The sequence below is a fragment of the Solea solea genome, chromosome 1 (assembly GCF_958295425.1).
Source record: "Solea solea chromosome 1, fSolSol10.1, whole genome shotgun sequence".
NCBI classification, from domain to species: domain Eukaryota; kingdom Metazoa; phylum Chordata; class Actinopteri; order Pleuronectiformes; family Soleidae; genus Solea; species Solea solea.
In genome coordinates, this window is record NC_081134.1 from 34,187,641 (window position 1) to 34,205,428 (window position 17,788).

The window sequence follows — 17,788 nt, forward strand, 5'->3', positions numbered from 1 at the left end:
ACATAAAAATATTCAAAGTTATTCAATGTAAAATTTAAAAAAGGGTGCTACTTCTTTTTTTAATAAACCAAATGCTACTCACCTAAGCACAGCCAGATTTTTAAGGGTCTCTCCAACTCGTGGATGTGAGCGTCCTAAACTGTCCTCATAGACTTTCAGTGCTCGTTCATACAAAGGTAAAGCTTCACTGTGTTTCTTCTACAGAAGACCAAAATTCATATTTAGTGACAACTTAAATTACAGCTACACGGTTCATAATCCTACAAAAAAAACAATGCATGTCTCACCATTTGGCAGTATATTACAGCCAAGTTGACCAGTGCTGTGGCCACACTGGGATGTTTGGGCCCAAAACTCTTTTCCCTTATTTCTAGGGACAGCTCATACAGTGGCACAGCCTTCTCCAGCCTTCCCTGTACAAAACACATCATTACATCAGACTCATGCTCATCTCACTGTCAACAAGCAAAGAAAATTAGATTCCAATAATGCAAGTCATGCAGCCCTACAGCAAGCACAGGCGCGTGTGTCTCACTCTGCGTTTATACAGCATGGCCAGGTGCTTGAGTGTGTACGCCAGCGACGGGTGGTCTGGAGATAGGGCCTTCTTGCGAATGTCCAGCGCCCTCTCATACATGTCCTCGGCAGTCTCGTAGTCCCTCCTCTCAGTGTGCAGTGCGGCCAAGTTGTTGAGAGACTGAGCACAGTCTGGGTGATCAGGACCGAGGACTCGCTGACGCATCTCCAGGGAGCGGGTCAAAAACACCTTGGCTGCACTGGTGAGAACAAAGACAGGGACACAAACAAGCCTTTTAACAAACGGGTCAAGTGCAAATTGACTTGGTATGGAACTGTGAGTGTGTGCCTTACTCCAGGTTTTTTTGGAGGTAGTACAGGACCCCCAGCTCATTCAGGGTCTTGGCACAGTCGGCAGAGTCTTTCCCCAGCGTCAGCTCTTCCAGCTGCAGAGTTTTGCGTCGCAACAAAGTGAAGCCATACTGAAAAGGTGAGTAAAAAAACACATGTAACAAGCCTGAGAAGGTGACGATGACCTCACGTGTGGGTACCAGAGAAATATGCTCACCATATGCCCTTTCTGGCGAGCAGTTTTCTGACGAATCTTCACCGACCTCTTGCGGAGTCTCTCTGCTTGTTCATACCTGATTTTTTTAAGTACCAGGTGCGAGTCATTAAGCATGCATCTTGAGCAATGTTGAGTGTCTGACTTTTACTTTAATAAAAAAAAGGTGCCAAGATCTTCCACACAGGCGGGATGCCTGTATGCAAAAACAATGTTCTGCTAAAAACAACCAATAAACTTTACTATAGGAACAACAATAAAAAGTCAAAACCAAGAGTTTCTCATTTACTTATTTTGTTTCTGATAGAGCATGGCGAGTGACTCCAGCTCTCGTGCCACACTGGCGTGCTCGGCACCGTAGGCGTTCTCACTTATCTCCATGGCCTGCTTATACAGCTGCTCAGCGTTGCCGTACTTCTTCCACTGGACATAAACCGCGGCCAGCTGATGTAGGGAGCGGGCCACACTGGGATGGTCCGGATCCAGGGCCGTCTCCCTGATTTCAAGGGACCTTTGTAAAGGGGCTACAGCCTGGACAAGCAGACACAAGCCACTTATACTGGATGTGTAAGCAAATGCAAACTCACTTAACATTAGTTCCTGTAATTAGTCAAAAGGAAAGTGTTTACAAAAAAGTACAACATCTACCTGACTTGGAAGGCCCAGGTCTTTGAGGAAACGTCCCAAGGTCTCATACAGGTTTGCCAACTTGGTCATGCTCTCTTCACTCTCACAGTTTTTCTCATAGTGTTTCAGAGAGTCAAAGTACTCACTGGCCATGCAGCTTTTGTCTTTGCCTACGTACTGCCAATAGGCCAGCAGCTCAGAGAAATGACCCCTGGAAAATGAAAAAAAACACGTGTAAAAACGATGACTGAACAAATAATGTGCAAAGCCTTGTGATGTCTGTGTGTTTAGCACCTCTTGTAGAGATTTTGGGACACAAACAGGTTCAAAAGGCTGAGCTGAAGATTCGTCCTGTCCTCCTGCTGTTGGAGCAACCAGGGAAGTTCGTCTGCAACACGCCACGTCACGCGGTCCTGGCTGTACACGCATACATAAACACAGTAAATGTCAAGTCAGCTTAAGTGACATGGGAAATCTGTTGCAGGAGGACAATTTAGCCACTCTGCAGCACCTGAGTTGTTGGCTGAAATAATGGATAAGTTTCTCTCTATAAGTAGCAGAGCTGCTTCCTCCACCAAGGAACTCCAACCTCACAGCTTCCCAAGCCTGAAAGACATTCACAGAAAGACACAAAAACCTCAAAAGCTGTTTTATGTTTAGCATCAAATCAATATTCTTCTTTTATGCATTTTTTCTTTTTCTTTAATGATGATAAAAATTACCTGCAGGTGTTGGAACCTGACGAGCCCGCAACGGAGAGTTACAATGCAGAGTCTGTTCAGGTGGTACAGCATAGAGGACAGGACAGGTACCTCAAGCTCTGGGAAAAGGTCCAGGACCTCAGATTCACTCACTCCATTATGGCTCGCACATACAAGGCACAGTATCTGAAACAAAAGCACATACTGTAAAAGTTAGTGTTGGGGGGGGAAGCAAACTTAATTTGGACTATTTCTGTGTCAACTAATTCAAACAAATACATAATTACACATTTATTATAGGTATTTTGTATTGAAACAGGCCACCTCTCTCATTACAAGTCGCTCTCTGTCGTTGTTAAGGGAGCTCAGCGCCATCTTCAGTGCCAGACGGTAGAGTGACATGGTGTCTGGACACTGCAGAAACTGCTCCATGCTCTTCTCCTGTGACCAACATGACCAGCTGCTAAACGGCGACAAAACATGCAACACAATCAAGTCAACATCTCATCCAGAGCCACACTTAATCAGAATCACGAGGGCTACGTTTCAGCATTTGTACAGTTATCTTCTCCCTGAAGAAGTATTGGAAATAAAGTATGTGGAAACTCTTAAAATATCTAACTGGAATGGAAGAAAAGATAATTTTTCAGTGACAAATCAATATACAGTATTTAGAATTGGAAAACCAGTGCCGGCTAACCTGATGATCATCCTTGCCAAGAGTGTGACATACAGTGCATTGCATGTGGACGCAGAGCGACAGTGCCTCTCCAGCTTCTTTTCCTGGAACAAAAATTAAAAAAGTACCACATTCTCAGAAAATAAAAAATAAAAACCTGCCAGAGATTACACATTTTTCTGCATTAAGAAACATACATGAAGACAAAAATCTCGGAATAATGGGAAGATTCCTGACCTGGTCCTTGGTAAGCTTGAAGTCAACAGTCTGACATTCTGCATTGACAACACTCCTAACCTCTCTGGGACTTAGTGGGTCTAAGTGGAGCGTGGGCCACAACCTGAAAAAGACGGGTTTACTGGATTACAAATAAAAATACTGCATAAGCATATCAAAAATGTATATTAGGGCATACAAAATAAATAAACAAACAAACAGGAATCAGAGTAAAACATGTGGAGACATAAAGTGTACGCACCCCCTGTTAAAAACACCAGGTTTTTGTGATGTAAAAAAACATGACTAAAATAAATACAACTTTTCCCACCCTTAATGTGACCTATGACCTGTACAATTGAATTGACAACAAACTGGTTTCAGCAATCCATCTTCTTGGGTCGGAGTCTATCATCATGGCACATCTCGACTTGCCAATATTTGCCCACTCTTGCTTGCAATCTGTCAGATTGAGAGGTAATCTCTTGTGCAGAGCCCTCTTCAGGTCCCCCCACAGATTTTCTAAGTGATTTAATTCAGTCAGTCATCATCACATCACGAGAGTGCTAACCACTACACCACTGTGTGGCCCTGATTTAATTCAATTCAATTCAATTCAATTTTATTTGTATGGCGCCAAATCATAACATACATTATCTCAAGGCAATGTACATAGACAGTGCCAGTCTATGTAACAGTTAGGTCTGGGCTCTGGCTGGGCCGTTCCAAACTTAAATATCTTCTGGTGAAGGCATTATTTTGTTGATTTGGATAAATGATTGGGGTCACCATTGTGTTAAAAAGGTGAAATTCCTCTTCATTTTCAGTTTTCTAGCAGACATCTAAAAGTTTTGGGCCAAAAGTGACTGGTATTTAGGACGTTCAGAATTCCCAGTTCCAGGTGTAGAAAAGCAAAGGGAATTGTGACCAAAAAGTTCAACCTGGGTTTCAAACCTTAACACATTTTGGGGAGTTGATGTATTTTTTGGCAAATTTTAGCCAAGTGTGGATGTTTTTCTTTGCTTCCACCTTGTAAACATACCCCACAGACATGGAGAGTACAGGACTATTGTCGCATGTACTACACTGACAGTACTTGCCAGAAATTCCTGCAGCTCCTTCAGTGTTGCTATATGTCTCTTGGCAGCTTCCTGGACCAGTTTTCATCTTACATTTTCATCCATTTTGGAGGGACGTCCTGTTCTTGGCGATGTCACTGTTGTCCCATATTTTCCTCCACTTTTTGATGACAGTTTTTCTGACTGATACCTTTCAACAATGCTTTGTAACCCTAATGGATTTGTTTGTTTTTTATTGCATTTTAACAGGGGTGTGTACACCACTTTTTACATCCACTGTATATTTAGGTTTCAGCAGGAGGTCCTACCTCCAAGCCTGAGGACACGTCTCAACATTGACTGACACCACCACTCTCACATTAACAGGCAGGGGGTCGATCAGCCACTTCATGTGCCTTTCCGCTTGCTGGATAAAAAAAAAAAAAAAAGACCAACTCTATATTTACAAGGGTTATTCTGAGTGAAATTGATGTAAGTGTGAAATGTGGTGTTATAGACGTGTGTCGTACTTGTATTTGGTCGATGGAGTCGATGATGATGATGATGTTTCCTTGGTGACGTGCGGAAAGTCTTTCAAGCCAGCGGGGAAACTCCTCCAAGATCTTACTGGGTTCCATAGACAAGCCGGAAATGGACCAGAAATGCTGCAGCAGCTACGTGACCGCAGATACAACACATACATTAATGACAGCAGAGCGAAATCCCCGTTTGTCAAATAATAATAATAATAATAAAAATAATAACAAAGACTTACTTTGACTGTAAGGCGTTTGATTATGAGAACAGGCTCTGAACTTGTGGAAAGAGGATGACCAACAAAATGATACAGAAACAAAGTGTTGGGCGTCTGCTTCTGCTGCAGCTCAATCCTGAAAGAGATAAGTAGACAGTAAATATTTGAGAAGATTCATCAGTGAGATGACACACAATGCTAAACTGAATCAATATTATGTGCTCACCATTTGGAAAGCAGGAGAGATTTTCCTGAGCCTGGACCACCAGACACCAGCAGAGGAGGGGTGGGAGGGGGAGCAGCGATCATGTCATTCAAACGATCTATATACTGAGTGTGGAGGAGACAACAATCAAACTCAGAGAAATTAATACATAAATGATTCAATTTGAAAGAAAAGAATACTCCCCTTACCCTCTGGAAACCCAGCTGGGAGGTGGTGCTGCCACAGGCTTGCTGATAGGACTCAATCTGATCCTGTTCATCGTGCAGGTCCCAGAGGACATCTCCAGAGTCTTCCTCACGCCCCTCCTCTATCCCAGAGTCCTTGGATTCCACATCTGCTCCTTCAAAACCCAGCAACTCCTGGAAGGAGAGGGTGAGATTTAAAGTTCAACGGCCTGTGGGGGCAATGACAGGTGAACATAAATCTCCTGAAGTAATGGGTCACTTTTTTTTTTTGTACCTGTCTGATGACTCTCTCTAGCTGAGCATGAATTAGGTCAGCTCCATCTTCTGCGGATCCACTGTGATCCACCACCTAAGTTTAAAAGTTATCAGCAAAACAACTGTGGCAATTTCAGCTTTTATCTGACTTTGAATACTGAATTTCCTCTGCGTTGCCTTCATTTATTTAATACACACTACACACTACTCACCTTGATTTTACCAGCCTTGTCCGCAGCATTGACCCTTTCCAGCAGTTGCCTGGTGGGTCCAGTCAAACTGTGATCTTCGTCAGTTCTGAGGTAGAGCACCAGTGGATGACCATCTGGATTCTTCACAAACGCCTCCTCACAATCCTCCACCGCAGAGCTACGCACATGTATTTCAAACATGACACAAAGAATCGAACAATAGAATTAATGTAAGCTACATTGCAAGGGGGACATCCCATTAAGGAAAAAGTGTGGGACATTTTTGTGTACCTGGAGACAGTAGATTTGAGGAGAAGCACACACACGGAGCTTCGTTCAAGCTCCTGCTTGCGCTCCACAACATATGAGGCAGCGGTTTCCTCTGGGAAGCAGACGTTCAGGTAGAAATGACCCAGACCCTCACACATCTTCCGTAACACAGAGGAGTGTTTCTGCAATCAGAAAAGTAGAAAACGGGCTGCTAAATCAAAAACTAATACTGTCTATTTAGACAGTCCTCTTCCTGTGTTGTTTTATGCAAAGTCCAGGAAAAACAAATCAATTATATCCCAAGAAAATGCAGTATTTACAGTTCCTATGTATCACATTGCCAGATTAACTTACCTTCATAAAGATATCCAACTCAGCTTTGGTCTCCTGAGTAAAGATTAAGTAGCAGCGTACTGTGTTACTCCATAAGGCCTGGGGCACGTGAGGGGAGACCTGAAGTAAAGTGGCTACTGCAGCATCCCAGTCATCTGACGAAGAAAGACACACAAGTGTACAAGTGAAACATATGAGCACACTGCAGGTAGAGGTCATTCCTATAAAAGTACAAGTATTTTTCTGTGATGATAACCATGGCATGTGTTTGGTTACTTCTGCCCAACTTAAAAAGTTAACTTTTCTTACCTCTGCTCACATTTGCAAACGGTCCCTCCACATCGATCAGACTGTGAGCAAACTCTGGTCCTCGGAAAGTCTGCTGCAACTGCATCATACTGCCCATAGAGGGCTCACTTCCCAGTGCACCACCAGTCCAGTAGTCACACTGTGTTCCGGCAGCTACAGAGATATACGGTAGAAAAAAGCAATACAAGCACACAAGGAGTGTTTCTGAACAGAAATTGGTTTGCTGAACAGATTGATTGAAAACAAAGTAATCGCACCACTTACCGGTAACAGTGGTCTGGTTGTCATCTGAGTCAGAATCATGCGGGTCATAGACTTGGATTCCCTGAGCCTGCAGCTGCTGCAGTTTAGCCTCTAGGTCCCTTTTGGCTCGGAGGAGATCCTGAATCTCCTTTTCTTTCGTCTCACGGAAAATCTGGTGGTCATTTAACCAAAGAGTTAGGGCTTCCAGTGCAATCATGATCACCAGCGAGAGAGAGTAATACAGTCACATCACATGTGGTTTACCTTAAACTGTCGTTTCACTTTGTCTCTGTCATGTTCAAAAGTAGCAGCCCTCTCCATAGCTTGGTACTTCGCCTCAAGAGCACTCTCTTTTTCTCGAAGGATCTTCTGGTAAGTTTTCTGCAGAGCCTGTTGTCACATATTGAGATTTGCACATCATCAAAAAATGTAAAAACCCTGTAAGTTATAATATAGTTTCTAGTTATTTTAAATCACCTGCAGTTCAGCTCTTAACCTCTTGTTCTCCTCATCCAGTTTGGCTTCCTTCTTTTGCATGGATGATATTTCGTTATTCTTGCTGACACGAAAGATTTCATACTCCTTACGGAGTCTCTCGTACTCCGCAGCGTACTCCAGGTCCACTGAACCCGTGGACTTGAAACTGGCCCCGATCACCCGTGGTCCTCTGCGAAAGGAGCTGCGTAGGAGTCGGGCTTTGGGCTTGACCTCCACTGGGATCTCACAGGCTTCCCCACCTTCACCCCCATATCCATCCTCAATCACTTCTCCTGGGCTGACCAGAGAGGATGCGGTGCCCATGGTGGCAGCCTAGGGTGGTAAAAGGCTCTCAGCCTTTTTGGATGCACATGCCTGCACCTGTGAGATTGGACAGACTGGAGAGGAATGACAACTACTAAAAATTTCAGCAAACTAGGCTGTGGACGATTATTCTTATGCACATTATTGGTAACTTTATACACTTACCAGCCACTTTATCCTCCTCCTATATCAGCCTTCATATCCCAACATATGGTCTTCTCTAGAGGAATGTAAGATTATTTGGTGAATTATTGTCTTTTGGATTACACCTAATTGTTGTTGTCTCATTCAGGGCAATGAAGTTGTGATTAAACTGTATTTCAATACACCAATCATCAAAGTCAAAGACAAGTCAAGTTGGCGAAGAAGGTAAGGCACAAGAATCCACAATCTTCATTGATTAATTCTTTGACTTCTATGCTAGTGGCCCCTACAGCACTATATTTTGTGGATTATTTATTTTTGCACATCTGCTGCAACATCCATCCATCCATTATCTACATCATCTACTGCTTTATCCTCCACCAAAGGGTCGTGGGGGGCCGCTGTGCCAATCTCAGCTAACATAGGGTGATAGGCGGGGTACACCCTGGACCGTTGGCCAGTTCATCACAGGGCCACACATAGAGATAAACAACCAGTCAGTCCAATATTTGAGTATGAAAAATATTATGTTGATTTCACTACAAAAAAGACTGAATTACCTTTGCAGTTGGACAAAAGTCAAAAAAGACATGTGTACCTAATGAAGTGGCGTGTGTGTGTACATCCACTGTGATTAGATTATTCTGTATATCCTATTTCTTCATTTGTTAGTTTTATTTTCAAATGTTGTTGCATTTCTTTATAGCGTTGTGTATCTATCAACCTAGCATCCTTCACAAAAACAGCTTCTTTATTTTAGTGGCTGTGAGTAGAGTTCTCTCTTACGACTACAGCTAAACATACTTGTACATAGTTAGCTTATGTTAGCGTAACTGTAAAGAAATAGCGTTTTTTTTGATCGAACGACGAGATGTTTACTGTCGTAGGGCGTTGGCGAACGAAAGGAATGAAAGTAAAAATAATTATCTAAAAGTTGTCTGGCTTCGAAAGACGTAGCGGAAACATTTAAGAAGTGGTTAAAAAGAACATACCTTCACCCTCCGCTGAGTCCGCTCCCTTCACAGCTTCTCCCTGGCTGCCTTGGTAACAAGTCAGTGATACGGATGCTTGCGTAGGACAAACTGTGCAAAAGTCAATTTTAGTCGCCGCTGTGCTTTCTATAGTATATTTTTGGATGTAAAGCACATGGAGGTTTGTATTCTTATATTTTGGATTTTGCAGTTATCATAACAGGGAAACTGAATATAAAGTGTACGTGTTAGTGACATTCCTCAAGTATGTACATCAAGTATGGTAGCCTGCATGCTCCAAAAACCTACACTTATGTAAACGTTTCTTAAGAATTTAACAAGTCCCAGTGGGGTGATATTTGATGTAACTGTTAAGGATTAACACAGATATTGTGCAGGGCAATGAAATATCCTTATGATGTGATGGTCAGTTATTGAATTTAATGACACTTACATTAAGAATATAAATATGTATACAGGGATGTCCACCTTGGTGTAAGATATGTGCAATAATTCAAAAGGAAGCAATGTAAAAAAAAAACAAAAAAAAAAAACAATAAAAATATGTCATAGGTTTTTAATAACACTTGAAGGTTGCACACAAACATTTCTCAGAATATAACATTTTAAAGGATGTCTTGGTGATAAAGAAGTGGGTATATAAATACAGTATGTTCAACAGTTCCATGCATTGGTTTTAAACAGTGACCTAAACAGTCATTGCTTGATTAATGTCTTTATTTTTACAGAACAACTTGAGTAATTTGTTCCTGTATCCTGGGTTTAGGAAGAAGTACATGGCCGGGTCCAGTATACCACTGACACAGGTGAGGGCCGATGTGATGTGATTGGCTCTTCCCACTGACTCGTAGCTTGCTGCAATCACACTCCCACGACTGTGAAATTGGATATATATCACTCGACTCACATGGTAGGGTACAAAAGCAAACAGGAAGTTCATCACGATGAGCACGATCATTTTGATGGCCTTATCCTTCACCGGCCGTTCTTCTTTTTGTTTGACTGTTCTTAGTTTCAACAGAATCAGGATGTAGGAAACCACTATGGTGGTGAGGGGAATAACAAATGCCACTATTGTGGAAATCAGAGCTGTGGGAGAGGTTTTTTCTAAGTACAGCTTGTTGCAGACGCCAGGTGCACTGCTGGTCCCTTTCACTACAGATAAAAGTATAGGACTCATGGACACAATAACTATCCCCCAGAGAACTCCAGCAGCCACTTTTGCATATTTAGCCTTCCTGATTCTGTATGATTTAATAGGGAAAACCACAGCAACTAATCTGTCCAGGCTGATCAGGCTCATTAAGTAGAGGCTGCAGTACATGTTAAGGTAAAAGAGGAAGCCTGATAACTCACAGAGCACATGTCCGAAGGGCCAGTGGCTGTCAGAGAGGTGGTAAACGATACGCATGGGTAAAATAAGGACATAGGAGATGTCTGCTATGGAAAGGTGCCTCAGGAAAACAACAGACGGAGACGTGTTGTCCTGACGAAAGAAGGCCCACAGTGCCAAAGCATTCCCAGGAACAGCAATGATGAAAATTAGGATGTAAAACACAGCAAAGATAATGTTTTCTTGGTGAGAGGCGCTGGTGTAGAGGCCCTCCTCAGAGATGTTCATGGCTCAGCCTGGTGCAGCACAGAACAGAAACAAATGACCATTTTACATAATAGACAGCAGTGAAATCACATGGTCCAAAAGTCTTCGGATGATTCACTAAGTCATGTTTTTGGTGTATCAAAATGAAAGTAAGAATGTAAGGTGAACATGTGACAAAATGTGACTGGTGGTTACATATGCAACATCATTTGTACATGTTTATTAAACAGTAAGTGCACCCAGAGATGTGAAAGAAAACGTCAGATATTTAGAGTAAAAACATATTCACGTTTTTTTAGAAAGTGGAGGAAATATTTTCAGAGATGCACAATACATTTCCCATGTAAATGAATTAAATCATAATGAAAACTACACGTTTTTAAATAAGGTGGGATGTATTAGTATTTAAATGTTTAAGTTATGCCTTCTTCATGGAAATCAGTATCCGACATACTTCCTAAATTGACCATCAATGTACGTAATAAAAGTATTACTGACCCAAACATCCCCACATCATGTCTTTCAAATTTCAAACAGGATGAATTTGATTCTCTATAAAATAAATTAGTGTTTTACACTTAAATGTACAAAATGATGTGACATATTTAGCATCACAAAATGTGTAATACATAATATTAATTAAAAAAACCTCAGCACTGTTATTATTAATAATATTGATGTTGTAATAATAATAATAATCATAAATATAATCATAGTCTCACCTGTTATTGTAGAGGTGCAGATCAGCCGTATTCCAAAATACAATAAGTTAAAGATCAGTTTCAACCATTAGTCTGACAACAGACAGAAGTGGAAGTGAGAACAGCTGCTGCTCTTATCTATGCTACTTCTCTTCTTTCATATTTATGTGAAGACACACGTGCACATAGACACAAGTATATTTATATATACTGTGTATGTAGACACAGGATTTCACACAGGAATCACAGAAGCATGGCGCCTTACAAGCATGCAATTCTTTATTTTTGCTACTCCAACACAATTGTACTCGTTTTTTTTCAACCACATTGCTCTTTTATAGTATGATTTAAAGCTTTACAAAAGAAAAGGAGAAGAAACCAAATATTTACAAAACCTATCTGTGCAAACGTAATTCTTCTTTTACACCACTCTCCTAAAGTATCTGAAAGGCATGCATACAAATAAACTTTGGTTTGTTAACAAAACTACCTATTTTCTTAGTAGAAGCATCTATGTACACGTGGGAGAACAGGCTTCATTATCTATGTTTAAGTACAGTTTACATTTAGAGAATGAAAACAAACCAAGACCAGTATCAACACTTCAACCGAAAGAGTGCATGTAAATTCCTCTAAATCTTGTGACTGAATTAGGCTTGAAGTGAGTCATTGTACAACAATTTTTGGCAAAGAGGCACACTAAAATGAAAACTTGTATTACTCGTGATACCGCTTGTATAGATCTGTAAAATAAGTTGGCAGAGAAAATTAGGAAAATTCTCTCAGGGAAAATAAAAAAAAGTCCATTGTGAGTTCTAGTTTAAAACGTCCGTATACATCGCGTATACATTCATAAAAGGCATTTACAAGACCGATCAATGTCTGACAAACACAAGAAATATAGAAGATTAAATAGACTATGGTTATTCAATCTCTGGTTTGAAAAATAAACCACAATTTTTACGCGGTACTTTATGATTGTACATCAACTTTATAGTCCCTATTCATAGCTACAGCAAGAAAAATAGATTTTCAACACCACGAAAGCCTTCCACTTTATCTACAAAGTGGTGACACTAAATAGTTTGTTTTTTTCTTCTTTTTAGCTCAAGTTGTAAAATCTTTTCAAACATCTTGTACACCTTCAAGAGAGAATCTAAGTAAGTATGATCCAAAAAAAAAGCATTGTTGTGAGAATGCCAGTGTCTAAGAGAACATGAATCGGGAGAGTGCATCACTTAATATTTTTACAAAAACATTCAAAAAAAAAAAATAAGAATAGTGAAAACAAACCAAAATGATTTAAAATAATAAAAACATGACCGAGTCTACCTGCTATGCAGTAAAACCAGAGGGGCGATAATGGGGCTAAGCTGTGTCCTTAGCTGACGTGGTTGTCGGGATGCAGGATTTGCCACTGTTGCCGTTGTGGGACCTGTAGCTGGTGAAGCTGGGGGTGTGTATGGTGCGGATGCTCTTTCCACCTGGGCCCAAAGGTGTGGGCGACAGAGGGGAGGGGGAGGAGGAGGAGGATGAGGAGGAGGAGAATGAAGAGGAGGAGTGCACTCGACCATTCTGAGTCTGCGAGGAGAACGAGAGAGCTTTACCTGTGTGCGGTGAGGGCGCGGGGAGTTTGAGGGATCCGTTAGACAGGGAGGGGATGTGGGAGGAGGGTAGGGTACCGGAGCGAGGAGCTTGAGAGGACAGGATGGATGACTTTGTCACAGGTGAGGAGGAGGAGGAGGAGGAAGAGGAGGAGGAGGAGGAGGAGGAGGAAGGGTTAATGGGATTAGTAGCATCTGAGTTCTGTGCAGACTGGGGACTGCCTTTATTAGTGCTAGGATAAAAAGCAGGGATTTTAGAGACGGGAATAGTTGGGGAAGTAGCTTTATGATCCCCTCCCACTCTTTTAGCACTTCCGTTAGCCTGCAAACAGAGATGCCAAAACAAATACTGGTTGTCAAAATAGAAATCTGGTCAAGTAATACACACATAAGGCAAGACGATGTTAAATTAAAGCTACAAGTTATACACATAGAAAACACTATGACTGCACAGACACATTAATATCACTAAGACACGACTAAAAAGACACCAACAAAAAACAACATTTACGGAAGCTGCTTCCACTACGCTACATGAAAGGTGAGACAGTGAACTGAGAGACGTTACCACAAACAAAGGAACTTTGAAGGTTAGACAGTGCAGTGGCGGACAGGAGCGGCATCTCCACAGATGGCCTGTGTGTTAGAGGAGTTGTTAGGGTTTGGTGAAAGGGCTGTACGGGAGAATTCAGACGGCAAAGCTGCATAAGGGGGAGGGATGGAGAGAATTAGATAATATAGGGTTAGGAGTTTGAAGAGTGCAGACAGGGAGGACGTGGGCCAGTATTTCACTAACGCTAATGGTGCAAGATGGTGAGATGTGCCGAGGTCTTCAGGGGGAAGGAAATATATCACAGTGAGGTTAAGAAGCTATGCAGCAGCAAGGTGCGTTGTGAGGAGGGAGGAGCACAGCCGAAAAAGTCAATAAGGTTTGTGTTTATCATAGCCATAAGCATCCTGGGTGTTCGCAAACACTGTTACGGAACTCAGCTGTGATGGGATTCGGAGATGTGATGACAACTCGGATGACAGGATTTGGTTGTTCTTTGCCATTTTCTCTCTTTTTTTTTTTTTTTAAAGTCACCAACACAGTGAAAACCATGAGCAGTGTGGACATGCAGAAGCATACAGTACCAGTGATGTTATGGGGTAACAGTCAAGAGTCAAACATGCCTTCTTTTCACAGCAGATTCGAGAGAAACATTAACAGTTCCACAGTCGCCATCACGGTGACTTATTATTATTATTATTTTTTTTTTAATCTCACAGCTTTGACAGTCTTTTTTCCACCTTACAATACATGCCTCATGTTTTCGAGCCCTACATGTTTGTTTCCTCTCGTCTCTGGTAAGGCCCTAAAGTAAAACTACCTGTCGGAACTGCCTCTGAGCGTCCTGCAGTTTTTGCTGTTTTCCTGCTTTGTCAGTAGTACCCGGTGACTGCCTGGACTTCGCAGACAAAGGGACGGGCATCCGACTAGTAGGGGAAGCGACACTGGTGTTCTGCAAGGGGATCCAAACGAAAAACAAAACAAGAAATAAAATAAAAGAAAGAAAAAACACACACCATATAGGAAGTATGAAAATCAAGACACTAACAGGTAAAAAAAAAAACCCCAATTAATTCAACACCAGTGAAAGATCATGCACCCCGTGGAACCATAAACCTTTAAGTCATTACACATAGTACATGCAGTCAAGATGAGTAAGATATCAGAGCATAATCATCATGAGACTGTCTTTGATGATGAGTTGGCCACTTGCTGAAAACCCCAGAGTTTTAGCAATGACCTAAAGGAGAAAGATGGTGACCAGGAACCCAACAAAAATGCCACCCCCAATCATGTAGCCATGATTTCACAGAGGGAGAAAGTCACGGGGGACATTTCCAACATTTCCTAGCACCTGTGGAGTGGATTAATGATTCTGTAATCTCAGTGGTTAGGGTTGGAGTGAGGGTAGATTGGAAAATTGAAAAAAAAAGAAGCACCCAAAGGCTCCAGGAGCAAAAAGAGCTAGAGAGAGACCTGTTGTACGGTGCTGGGGACACTGGGGAGAGTGGCGGTGGTAGCAGTGGTAGTGGTAGGGACGACTACAGGACGAGGAAGGAGCTGAGGTTTAGTCTTCTGCTGCAATGAATTTTTGCTGGGTACCTTAGGGCCTAACCCTCTGGAGGTGGGGAGAGAGGAAGACCTCTTTAGCCCCGCTCCGTCTGAGCCTGTCCCATTCCCTGCCAAAGCCTCCTCCATAGAGACTGGCTCCTCAGGGGAGCGTGGTCCCATCTCATTAATGGTGGTCTCCAACTGCTTGATGGTCTGCTCCAGACTGTCCAGTGTCTTGTAGGTGTTCTTCCGGATCTCGTCTGTTCTGTAGTGAGACTCGGAGTTCTGCTTCTTCAACACAGCCGGACCTGTCACCTTTGGAGGCTCTGCTAAGGATTTGGAGCGTGCAATCTCAAATCTCTTTGCCTCTTTGTGCTGCTTGACGGTACCGTCGGACTCCTCCTCATCTTCATACACAACCACCTGAAGAGTCTTCTTGCCTGATTTGGTACCCGTGCGGATGGCCTGCGTCAGTGCTGCCAGCTGTTTCTTAGGGAACTTAAACTTGAACTTCTTTTTACTGTCCTGCTTGGCATCCTCCACGTTTCCACCGTCAGTGAGTTCAGATATTGACGACGAAGAAGAAGACGATAGGCTGACATGGTCAGCAGTGCCGTGTGAGGAGCTGACCTTTTTGCCATCATCCATGTTGGTCCCTCCAGCTTTTACCTCCAGCCAACTACTTCTCTCCGTGTCCGACTCCTCGCTCTCCTCGTCAATACGCTCTGCAGACAGCATCCTGTCCAGTTCCTCCTCACATTCGAATACGGTGGACAGGCGCTTGTAAGCGGAGCGGATATCCATGGGCTCGTCAAAAATGATAATGACGGGCTTCTTGTTAAATCCATTATCCTGTGGAAAACTGGGACCCGATGAGATGTTCCCTTGGTTTGACGCACCGCCTACAGTTACTGTCTGGACACTTCCCTTCTTGGCATTGACCAGTTCCTGGTACTCGCCACTAGACAAGGCCTGTACCTTGGTGTTAGTGATCATAAATGCTATGTTGTCTGGGGGCGGAGGTGGCTCTTCTCCAGGAAGATCAGGACTTAGACCAGCTCCCTCATCGTCTTCATCAAAAGCAGCTTTTGGTGGACCGTTGTCGCCGGCAGGAGCTTTTGGAATTGGGGCAACAGAAATTTTAAGTTTCTGTTTCACGGGGCTAATTGCTGTTTTTTCCACCGTCTCGTGTTTTATATTCTTACTGGACGAAACGGGCTCCTGAATGATTTTACTTTTCTTCTCAGCGTTCATTTTGTTGAGCATCTTCCCCTTCTCCATTTCTACCTTGGTCTTGAAGGACTCGGAGCGTTTAAACTGCTTCTTTGCCAGTTTGAATCCGTTCAGTCCCACAGGCTTAGGCGATATAGGTGGGGGAGATTTGGGCGGTGGAGACTGTGGCGGCTGCTGCTGCTGCTGTTCCTGGCTTGGAGAATTGTCATTAACATTGACATTTGACACCTGTGTTGGAGGCTGCGTGGGTTCTTGGTGCTCGGGGGTCTCCTCCGTTCCTGATGGGGGTGGATGATCTTTGGAGATTTGGCCAGTCACATAGTATATGACCTGTGTTCGGGAAATGGACAAAGGTTATCATTTTATTCAACTTTCACATGGTATATATATGCAAAATATACATGGATGAATGTAGTGTCAGTAAATATAAGGTGCACGTACCCCTTGGCTCTGTCGCACAGTCGTGTTCCCGTTTTCATCCGTGTCTGGATCTTTGTCCTCTCGACTGGGCTCTGAGCTCTGCTAGGACAGTGTGCGAGGGAATAATATTACTGTGCAACTGGTGCACACAGTGGTTTAACTGTGAATTTACGTACTGTATATATGACTGTGGTTCGAATTCACAATGTTAAAACCGCACTGGATAAAATAAGATATTTCCAGTATGCACTGCTACTCTTGAAGCGTTTAAAAAAAAGCATACAGGTCAAATAAATATATTGAACTATTCATATGCCAAGTCCTATCTTTTACAGCCAAGTTCATGGTTTAAACCCTGTATTTTGTAATTGTTTCTTCAACTTTCCTATTTACATTTGTGAAAATTCCATTAGTACAATCTTTAATGTTTTATTATTTACACCATCTACTAGCTTAGTGCCTCACAGTTCAACTCGACCTCCCATTAGTTCTCTGCGAGAGTTGATACTTGCACGTTTTAAAAAGAACATACGTGTCCTCTTGGTCACATACAGTAAAAAAAACCCACATAATTCAACGTATGTATTGTGTATATATGGATTGTCCTTCATGTCAAAGAATGATTGGGTTGTGATTATTACATTGGTGTAAAGCCGGGAAAGCACACTGAGGTAAAGTTGTGCGAAGACAAAGAGAAACAGAAAGGTAAGTCCTCAGAAAAGTATAAGTGATGGGAGAGGAGCATGCAAAGTGGCCACACTGACCTCTAGTGAACCAAGTCTGCAAAAACAGCTCATGTCTGCAAAGTTCGTTTTGACTATGTTGTTTCTCTCGGTTGTCAATCTTTCGAGAAATATTTGTTGAGTTTGTATGAAGACATGTAGTTAAAGAAAGACACAAGACAATTTAATTGCCTGCAGATTTCAGATCGCAGGTCTTTATTGATTTGGAGGAAAAAGACAAGATATAATTGAAACCAATAGCAAATCCCCATCACCCTCTGGTCCAGACACACAAAAGAGACAGCATCTTTTCAGAGGCTTCATTTTATGCAGACTTAATCC

At 42.4% G+C, this 17,788-nt stretch overlaps 3 protein-coding genes across 22 annotated transcripts in view; all 3 read right to left on the reverse strand.

Annotated features, from left to right (window-relative positions):
* The window catches only part of nphp3 (nephronophthisis 3), a 33,676-nt gene extending 24,560 nt beyond the window's left edge, over nucleotides 1-9,116 (reverse strand). The window contains exons 1-28 of one of the 5 annotated variants that reach the window (XM_058623911.1): nucleotides 9,066-9,097; nucleotides 8,095-8,147; nucleotides 7,606-8,003; nucleotides 7,393-7,518; nucleotides 7,150-7,300; nucleotides 6,886-7,038; nucleotides 6,598-6,731; nucleotides 6,265-6,425; nucleotides 5,995-6,151; nucleotides 5,802-5,876; nucleotides 5,531-5,701; nucleotides 5,343-5,446; nucleotides 5,138-5,252; nucleotides 4,893-5,036; nucleotides 4,692-4,789; nucleotides 3,326-3,428; nucleotides 3,110-3,192; nucleotides 2,734-2,869; nucleotides 2,431-2,595; nucleotides 2,220-2,314; nucleotides 2,003-2,125; nucleotides 1,730-1,919; nucleotides 1,371-1,612; nucleotides 1,085-1,160; nucleotides 871-998; nucleotides 536-776; nucleotides 288-413; nucleotides 83-198 (exon numbers count right to left, since the gene is read on the reverse strand). In XM_058623911.1, coding sequence (XP_058479894.1) covers nucleotides 83-198; nucleotides 288-413; nucleotides 536-776; nucleotides 871-998; nucleotides 1,085-1,160; nucleotides 1,371-1,612; nucleotides 1,730-1,919; nucleotides 2,003-2,125; nucleotides 2,220-2,314; nucleotides 2,431-2,595; nucleotides 2,734-2,869; nucleotides 3,110-3,192; nucleotides 3,326-3,428; nucleotides 4,692-4,789; nucleotides 4,893-5,036; nucleotides 5,138-5,252; nucleotides 5,343-5,446; nucleotides 5,531-5,701; nucleotides 5,802-5,876; nucleotides 5,995-6,151; nucleotides 6,265-6,425; nucleotides 6,598-6,731; nucleotides 6,886-7,038; nucleotides 7,150-7,300; nucleotides 7,393-7,518; nucleotides 7,606-7,929 — 3,737 coding nt within the window. In that variant the 5' untranslated portion in view covers nucleotides 7,930-8,003; nucleotides 8,095-8,147; nucleotides 9,066-9,097. Of the gene's footprint in view, nucleotides 1-82; nucleotides 199-287; nucleotides 414-535; nucleotides 777-870; nucleotides 999-1,084; nucleotides 1,161-1,370; nucleotides 1,613-1,729; nucleotides 1,920-2,002; nucleotides 2,126-2,219; nucleotides 2,315-2,430; nucleotides 2,596-2,733; nucleotides 2,873-3,109; nucleotides 3,193-3,325; nucleotides 3,429-4,691; nucleotides 4,790-4,892; nucleotides 5,037-5,137; nucleotides 5,253-5,342; nucleotides 5,447-5,530; nucleotides 5,702-5,801; nucleotides 5,877-5,994; nucleotides 6,152-6,264; nucleotides 6,426-6,597; nucleotides 6,732-6,885; nucleotides 7,039-7,149; nucleotides 7,301-7,392; nucleotides 7,519-7,605; nucleotides 8,021-8,094; nucleotides 8,150-9,065 lie in introns of all 5 variants that reach the window. The other 4 variants (XM_058623892.1, XM_058623860.1, XM_058623870.1 and 1 more) reach the window with 4 other exon arrangements.
* Nucleotides 9,117-9,607: 491 nt separating this feature from the next.
* si:dkey-96n2.3 (uracil nucleotide/cysteinyl leukotriene receptor) lies at nucleotides 9,608-12,788 on the reverse strand. Its single transcript, XM_058631762.1, has 2 exons — nucleotides 12,699-12,788; nucleotides 9,608-10,694 (listed from the first exon to the last, which is right to left on the reverse strand). Exon 2 carries the CDS (start codon nucleotides 10,684-10,686, stop codon nucleotides 9,754-9,756), a length of 933 nt encoding a protein of 310 aa, XP_058487745.1. The 5' UTR covers nucleotides 10,687-10,694; nucleotides 12,699-12,788; the 3' UTR covers nucleotides 9,608-9,753.
* Nucleotides 11,628-17,788, reverse strand: part of si:ch211-285f17.1 (sickle tail protein homolog) — a 105,251-nt gene continuing 99,090 nt past the window's right edge. For 11 of the 16 annotated variants that reach the window (XM_058631684.1, XM_058631621.1, XM_058631661.1 and 8 more), the window contains 4 exons: nucleotides 16,746-16,826; nucleotides 14,997-16,634; nucleotides 14,341-14,472; nucleotides 11,628-13,292 (listed from right to left, as the gene is read on the reverse strand). In XM_058631684.1, the coding sequence (XP_058487667.1) occupies nucleotides 12,735-13,292; nucleotides 14,341-14,472; nucleotides 14,997-16,634; nucleotides 16,746-16,826 (2,409 nt within the window). In that variant the 3' untranslated portion in view covers nucleotides 11,628-12,734. The remainder of the gene's footprint in view (nucleotides 13,293-14,340; nucleotides 14,473-14,996; nucleotides 16,635-16,745; nucleotides 16,827-17,788) is intronic. The other 5 variants (XM_058631678.1, XM_058631614.1, XM_058631652.1 and 2 more) reach the window with 4 other exon arrangements.